The sequence below is a fragment of the Quercus robur genome, chromosome 2 (assembly GCF_932294415.1).
Source record: "Quercus robur chromosome 2, dhQueRobu3.1, whole genome shotgun sequence".
In the NCBI taxonomy this organism is placed as follows: domain Eukaryota; kingdom Viridiplantae; phylum Streptophyta; class Magnoliopsida; order Fagales; family Fagaceae; genus Quercus; species Quercus robur.
This window is the reverse complement of record NC_065535.1, coordinates 27,958,969-27,967,349: the sequence shown is the minus strand read 5'-3', so window position 1 is coordinate 27,967,349 and position 8,381 is coordinate 27,958,969. Positions and strand designations below refer to the sequence as shown.

The 8,381-nt window shown below is 32.2% G+C and overlaps 1 protein-coding gene across 2 annotated transcripts in view; it reads right to left on the bottom strand.

Moving 5' to 3' along the window:
* Positions 1-2,705: 2,705 nt before the first annotated feature.
* The window catches only part of LOC126713166 (TNF receptor-associated factor homolog 1b-like), a 30,981-nt gene continuing 25,305 nt past the window's right edge, over positions 2,706-8,381 (bottom strand). Inside the window, exons 1-6 of one of the 2 annotated variants that reach the window (XM_050412841.1) lie at positions 6,603-6,728; positions 5,507-5,636; positions 5,203-5,372; positions 4,206-4,497; positions 3,816-3,985; positions 3,282-3,588 (exon numbers count right to left, since the gene is read on the bottom strand). In XM_050412841.1, the coding sequence (XP_050268798.1) occupies positions 3,431-3,588; positions 3,816-3,985; positions 4,206-4,497; positions 5,203-5,372; positions 5,507-5,636; positions 6,603-6,633 (951 nt within the window). In that variant the 5' untranslated portion in view covers positions 6,634-6,728 and the 3' untranslated portion in view covers positions 3,282-3,430. Of the gene's footprint in view, positions 3,589-3,815; positions 3,986-4,205; positions 4,498-5,202; positions 5,373-5,506; positions 5,637-6,602; positions 6,729-8,381 lie in introns of those variants that run through there. The other variant, XM_050412842.1, reaches the window with a different exon arrangement.

Genomic DNA, 8,381 nt, shown 5'->3' with positions numbered 1-8,381 from the left:
TAAGTTTCAATTTATTTCTCAAAAAAAAAAAAAAGGTTTCAATTTATTCAATTTAGGTTTTCGGTCCAATTTCATTAAAAAAAAATTTCTGTTAAAAATGAAATTAAATAATAAAAAACATTTTTTGAAAAAATAAATAAAATTTCTCACATGAAAAAAATCTATAAAATTAATTTAAAAAAATTTTCAGAAAAAAATTCATAATTCCATATTTTTTTTTAATAGCAAATTTTTAACGGAATTAGATGGAATGCCTAAATTGAATAAATTTGAAACTTAAAGGACGAATTGAACGAAAGTAAAGTTTGAGGCCTTAAATAAATTTCAATTAAACTTAGAGAGTACAATTTGCTTTTTATCCTTAAATTTATAATATTATTTGAAATCTAAAGATATAAGTTGCTTGTGGCTTACCCTATAAGATTTGATTTGATTTTACTGATGTTACTTGTGTAACTAAAATTATTTGTACTTTGCGAGTGAATCTTATGTTTTCTTGGTCCAAAAATTATACTTACTACCAAACTCAAAATTTAATCTTATGTTTTCTTGGTCCAAAAATTATACTTACTACCAGCCTCAAAATTTATAGCTTTATAGCTGGTATAAATTAGAAAACTTACCTTTTAAATTTTAAGAACACAAAACAAAATAATTTTTCTCTTTGCTTTAAGCGGCACACTATTGGTTGCTATCCCTGTCTAACTTTTCTTCTTCTCATGCACTACACTCACTTAGTTTTCTTTCTTCGCTTTGCAACATTAATCAAAACCTTACAAATTCTCTTTGATTTTTGTGCTTAGAAAAAATGTTATCGACAAAACCCAAACTTTATTATCTCTCTCCTTGCACTACCACGCAAGTGAAAATACTTTTTTTTTTCCTCTCTTGGTTTCATGCTCAATTCTGACTTTTTTCCTCTCCCCAGAGGGGAGAAGCCTTGTACTAAAGCCAACATATTCTTTATAACATTATCTATTTATAAGATTTCAATTCCTCTTTTCTTAGTGAACAAGTTAGAATGTGCAATACAAATATTGCATTATAATAGTATGAGTATGATAAGTATCCATACATTGAATTTGAAAATTGATATCTATAACAGTACTATACTTGAGCATGCAGTGGCCGGTCTGTGCCTTACAAGTTTTAAACTTAAGGATAGCCAGTGGCGACTTCAGGAAATTTTTTCAGGGTGTTCCTTAAGAAGTATAAATTACACAATTTAATAATTTGTTATATTGTTGTTTCATTAATATAAATTTATTAATTGTTGTTTAGCCTAACATAATTTAATTTGTTTTTCTTTTATTTATAATATTGGTTAATTAAATTATTAATTATTATTTATTAGTTGCTTCCCTTAATTAATTATTGGTTAATTAAATTATTGTTTATTAGTTGCATTAGTACACATCCTATGTGTATTTACTTTCTCTAATTCAAATATTCCACTGGCCCCATGTGTCTATCCACCCCACGCCACTCAACAGACAAGTCTCATGTCTCTAATAAAAAGTTTTCAATTTTAACTAAATAAGTTGTAATAAACCGTCAACAAGGATTGAACCAAAAAAATAAATGCACATACAAGGGAAAAAAAAATCCATTGTTGCACTATGTACACAACACAACACTACAATTCACTAAATTTATTATATCTCAACTCCCAATTAATTTCAAAGTTTCAAACAAACTCAATTTTTACTTTAAAAAAAAAAGACACTAACAAACAAACATAACTATTTACCATTAAAAAATCTGCTATTCATATAAGCACAAAAAGACCAAAAAAAAAAAAAATACAAAATTCAACTCATAGAGCACAACACGTGGGAGTAATGGAGGATATCAATCCACCACTAGACTCTAGACACTTCTACCACGTGTTGTGCTCAAACTCACCAGAGACTTAAACAATGACTTCAACTCACCAGCCCTGCCCCTTGACTTATATCAATCCACCACTAGACTCTCTCAAGACACTACATTCAACTCAATACTCTCTCACTCTCTGTCTTTTGTATCAAACAGTTTAAGAGATTTTTTTTTTTTTGTGCTCGTTGCTCACTTGCTCATGAGAGAGAGATACCAGATCCGGTGAGTTTGGGCTAGGGGCGGGGCTGGCGGCTCTGCTGCTGCCTCTCCCTTCACTGCTTTACTTCAACCATCAGCCGCTAAGTCTCTTGGTTAGGCTTAGGGTTTTATTTGTTTCTTTGTGTTTTTTTTTTTTTTTTTAATCTTTGATGAAATGACATATTAGTTTTGTTTTAAAATTTTGAGAGGCCGAGCTATTTGTTTTTGATAAAATTTGGTTGATTGGGTTAAATTTTCTTTAGCTTTACTATTTTTGTGATTTATGTTGTTGTGCTAAATTTTTTGGGCTTGCTAAATTTTCTTTTGTAGATTAGATTCATAAATTCTTTTTATGGCCTTTTAAAGTGCCAATAATATTGTTGGGCTTTTTGTGGGTTTGCTCTGTTACAAATTTTTCTTTTCAGATTTTAGTTCAAAATTTTTTTGGGCTTTTTTATTTTTTATTTTTTTTTCTGCTTGAAAGTAGAACAAACCTTTTTGTTTTTTATTTTTTATTTGAGGGTTTTTCTAATTTTTCTTGAGGTTGTTCCTAATTTTATTTTAGAGGGTAAACAAATAAAAAAAATTAATTATTATATATATATATATATATATTTTTTTTTTTTCAGTTCAGAGTGTTCCTGGGAACACCCTGAGCTTAACGTGGCGTCGCCACTGAGGATAGCCAGTTTGTTCATATTTATATCACAAAGTAGAAAGTATTGCGCTTATGTAAATTTTATCTAAGATTATCACACTCCTAAATATTTGAGAATAATTAATATTAGGATGGGTGACAACCTCCTGGGAGGTCCTCGCATCGTGTTGCATTGCAACCCTTTTTTGTTTCTAAAAAGAAAAATATGATTCCTATATCAGGTTTTGTTGATTCTCTTAATTTTCTTATCCCGTTCAAGAATTGTTGACTTATCTTATGAATACTTTTTCCGTAAACATTGAAAAGTTCTAAATATTAAGAAATGAGATTATTTATGCCTGTTTGCATATTGCATTATTCCAAGTTACTTAAATCGGGCAGATGATGGTGGTGGCTAGATATACTCTTCCACTACTGCTGTCTTTCACCCTTGCACGTTTCCCCTTTCTCTCTTTTTATTACTTTTGAGTTTTGATAAGTTAAAAGAAGAAGAGATGATATTTGAATTAGAGCTTATTGGCAACTCTATCGTGTCATATAGTGACAAAATTAATGTATAAATTAAAAACCATTTATTGTAATTTTCCACGCAGAATGTATGTGAAGGAAATTTAGGAATTGGATTGATGCACATAGTGCCTGCAACCCTATCATTCATATATACATAATATGATTTCAAATTTATATCAGATAAACTCAGGATGTTGCATTAACCACGGCAAGGATAGTGATCTCTGCTTCCACCAACATCGTGTCCCTCCTCAGTAAACCCAAGTTGGTCAGATTGGAAGAACTGATTGAGATGAATCGGTTCCAACCATGCTCATGGCTTGAGGCACTAAACCATCTGCTAACTGCAAAGAGTAAAAGAAGGATCTTAGCTACTTTTCAGAACCCCATTCCCATTTATGGTTGTGCGTGTGGTTCTATACCACATCTTAAGTTAAACACCTATAAATCTTGTTTCAAAACTTGACAATTAATAATTTAATACCCCCTGATGTCTTATCAAAGCTTGATTTTATGGCATCGCATCCTCAAAGAAAAAACACAAACAAACAAACCAGAAGCTGACAATTACGTTTAGCATATTGATGCTGCCACCCATATACTTGGTCCAGGATGCGCAACGTGAAGTCCGCAAAAATTTTCATACCAGGAAGAAGGCTTTTTGGATCAGCCAGAGCCAAATACAGAGAATTATAGATACCCATTCCAATGCCTTCTCCAATGGGACAGATACGTATCTTCCTGCAACAATCAGCATGAATGGTGTATTGTCAACATATAGCCTGTGGTATCTCATGCGTATATATTTGACAATCAGCATATATAGCACTTCTATCCCAGGATGTGAGTACAGGCATAATATATGTCTGATGTATAAGATATTTATTGCGCACACACACACACAAACACTTAAGGGGTAGGGAAAAGCTAAGAAAGCTGATCATAATTCATACATAAGTACCATTTATGATTTCCAACATTGAATGGCGCTGAGTAATGAGATTCTCCGGTCAACTCAGAGTAGTAATCGAATCTAATGACAGACTTTTTTGTAATGGAATCCCTTATTAGTGCTAGACACTCTACTTTGTCCATGCTTCTTTGCTTACTAACAAAGACCTCAGCTCCAAACACACACGTGTCATCAACAAGATATCCATTGCTGGCATCATTAAAAGTTTTGAGAGGAATGACTTTATCATAGCCCCACTCAAGCTTTATTCCACGAAAGAGCCTTTCCTTTTTTTTGGTATCTATAGAAAATACAATGTGACAAAAATAATTAGCAAAGAGCAAATGATTTGCATATGCGTAAGACAGACGTTTGAGATTTTTATTGTGATCAAGGAAAACAAATTTACAAAAAGAATAAATAATTTGTCATTTAATGTTGACGAAAAAACTGAAAATTTTATACACTTCGATAAAATCATTAAACTGAGACATTGAAGATGTGTTAACTAGACAAGAATACATAAACAATGCTTCATTAGCTCCCAGGAAAAAAAGTTAAAGTTGAGGTTTGATTTAGAGAGTTAACCACTTGCAACCATAAAAAAAGAAAAAAAGAAAAAAAGAAGAAAAAAAAAGAAGGGTTGTATGGGCTAAAAGTAAAAGTTTATTCAAGCTAAGAGAGGAAAAAATAGTAGAAGAAGACTGAAAATAACATTAATAGAAGTAGTAAAAACATAATTAAAAAAAAAAAAGTATTAGTAAAAAATGATATGCCAATTAAGGAAATGACAAAAAATATAACTTCGGATAGAATAAAATAAAAGAAAAGAATACAAGTGATAACTAGTTTGTTGAGGATTTATAACCGACCCCAAAATATTTTGAACCAAGTCTTTGTTATTGTTGTTGTTATAAAGTCATGTCAATAAATATGAAAAAAAAAAAAAGTTATTTAAAAAAATGGTTACGTCCTCAGACTTACTGAGTATGCAAAGAGTGGATACCTTCAATAGTCAGGTAGTTGTCCCTGATCTGATCATGCAAGAAAAATCGGAAAATTGCATGCACTTCCCAACCAGGAGGCCGTAAATCTTCTGCTTCAATGGCCAAGTAGAGAGACATGTGCTTGTCTACATTGTTGTTCTTGTTTCCATTGGGGTAGATAACCAATTTCCTGTAAGAAAATCCTTAATTGGTTGATGCAATTTAACGATTACATGAAGATAGTGATAATGAAAGGCCGTGCCCATATCAAAATGTAGCTATGGCTTGCTACAGATTAAATTAACAGAGAAAAAGAAAATGTACCACTTGTAACCTCCAGATTCAAATTCCCCCGTTTCATATCTTTCCATTGAATTCTTTGCAAGTAATGAAAATGATTTTATTTTGACTGTGTAGTGCATTGTTGGTGCATCTGAAGTAGACCTTGAAATGTCTGCAAATTGTGTTCACAAACATAGGAGGTAAGAGCTAAAATATATATAATAGGGTTGTTTAGACATCTTAAGGAATATGGCAAAGCCTCTTTTGTTTTGTGCATGTGCATTACATCATTCAAACTTTGTTGTGAAATAAGAAGACATCTCCTATTATCACCATAGCAAAGTAGTACATCAGGTTATGAAAAAATCCTTATAAATGTTTCTTTAAGATGAGCATATAAAAAATTGAACTCCTCAATCTCTTTTAAAATCCAATGAAAATCACAGTATTCTGATTCAGTCCAAGGACATCAAAATGTCTCATAAATGAACTACAAAAAAAATAAGAAACATATATTTTATTTGCAATCTCATAAAGGAGCCAATCATTAACTCTTTTGCATTATTTTCTTTTGGTCATTTTTTGCTGATATATATTCTGTTTTTGAATATTACTTTGTTACAAAGCCTCTTTCGCAATTTATTTAGTTATGTCGCCTCTTTTCAAAACTTAATTTTCTGAAAGTTGAGAGTTTTAGCATGGAACTCAATTTGCTAAAGTCGAGTCCTATGCAATTCAATAGAATATAGAACTCGAGTTTGAGAAAATCAAATTCTAAGTTTGCCATATATTACTAAATTGTATAAAACTCAACTTTATGGAAATTAAGTTGATCAACTTTAAACTCGATTTTGAGAAAGTTAAGTTCGTAAAAATGCTACATAATTGAATAAGTTGCAATAGAGAATTTTTAACAAAATAATTTTCAAAAACTGAATATTTAGCTTAAAAAAAAAAAAAAAAAACCCTTTAGTTTTGTGTTCTAAATTGATATGTGGCAATCGTATACGGGGCTAAGTAGCATAAAGGAGTGATAAAACTAGCCAGAGGATTTCATTCATGCAAATAATGCTTTAATATGTAAAAACTAAAAAGACACATACAAACTAAGAAGAACATAAAGATATATATAGTATACCATCTGGGATATCGAAGAAAATATTGGCCATGATAAAGAAATTGACCAGAGATCGAGAGCTGTGTAGACGCCGTTCACAACAATAAGTTTGGATTTTTTCTGCTTATAAAGGCAGAGAGAGAAGCCGTGTTATTCCTAGCTGAAAAGTGTTCCAAGGATATCTGTTGATCACTGTTATCCTTTCCTTGAAGGATTTCATTTTGTCGAAGGACTAAGCATCCATTCTCTACTTATAGGTGCTTTCCTTAAATTTTAAACTATAGAACGTACAAAGCCAGGACCACGCATTCTAATTAGCAAACATAAAACCCTTTTCAATCTCCTTTGACACAGTCACACAGGGCTATATATACCAAGATTATCGATTCCGTACCGTACTGGCCGGAATATACTGTACCGGCTAGCAATCTGGTACGCTCGACCCCCCTGTTTCGTACCGAAAAAAATACCAGCCGTATCGGCATCGTACCAACCATACCAGTGAAATCCGACTGTACTGGTCGGTAATTGGATACCGGACTGAAACATGAAATATACCTTTTTTTTTTTTTTTTAGTTGATGTTAAAGTTTAAAACTATGAATTATTTGTTCTTAATTGAAGTAATGTTTTATGGTAAACATGAATTTTTGAGGTATTGTTTTATGGTAAATAGAGATTTTGTGTGTGTATGTGTGTGTGTGTGTATATATATATACATATATTAAATATATAAAATAGCGGTAAACCCGAAACGGTACACCGGTATTGACCGGTATCCGAAATATATCGTACCAGTGGCCAAACCAGTACGGCCTCTAGTACGGTATTGACATCCTTGATATATATAGCTAAACGCTTATTGTTCATTGTCTTAACCACAAACATGTTTTATCTTGATTGTTCATACATATGCTATTGGACGTCATACGTTGAATATATATATATATATATATATATATATATATATATATATGAGAAAATGGAAAGATGGATAGAACGGAGATGAATGTGACTAGGGTAGTCCAGACGATCTACCCTAGGGACACATAGTACCTTGGAAATGAACTCTAGGGTGACTACGAGATGTGTGCTTCGGAATACCATAGTAAACCTAGGCACAGAGGTATCGATGGCATGTATAATGGAGTAGAATTTTTGTACGAATACACTGGGACACCTCTTGGGTATCTCACATAGAGAAGCCCAACCTCGAGAGCTAAAGACACCGGGAAGAGGAGTGTCTGGAAAATGAGACAGAATGACTTGGTGTTTTGAATGAATCTCCTAGTCAAAAAAGTTCTCATAGAAGTCCTATTTGACCTTCACATCATGGAACCTAAGGGAATTAGGAATGAAGGGAGAAGAAGAGAAAAAGAAACCACGACATGAGATCGGGTTCTTAGAAGGGACAAATTTCTTGGGTGCCATAGAGAGGAAACTAAATAGAGAAGAAAAGAAAATAAGAACACAACAGAAGACAAGGCTCAAGAAAGAAGAAAAAAAATGCAATGCATGATAATGCATGAGCATGTTACGTGCAAAACAAATTACATCATGGACAAAAACCCAATCCAAACTACTACACTCACATTGTTAAATCAAGCACACAACCTAGAATGCATGAAAACATGATTATAATGCTAGAGAATGCAATGCATGAGCATGTGAGAACAAATCAACAAAACCCAACCCAAAAATTTCATAGAAAACTCAAAAACCCAAAAATTTTTCCAAAAAGAGAAAATCTAGGTCTAAAATGCATGAAATGCATGAAGAAAGAGAAAAAGATGAGATTTAG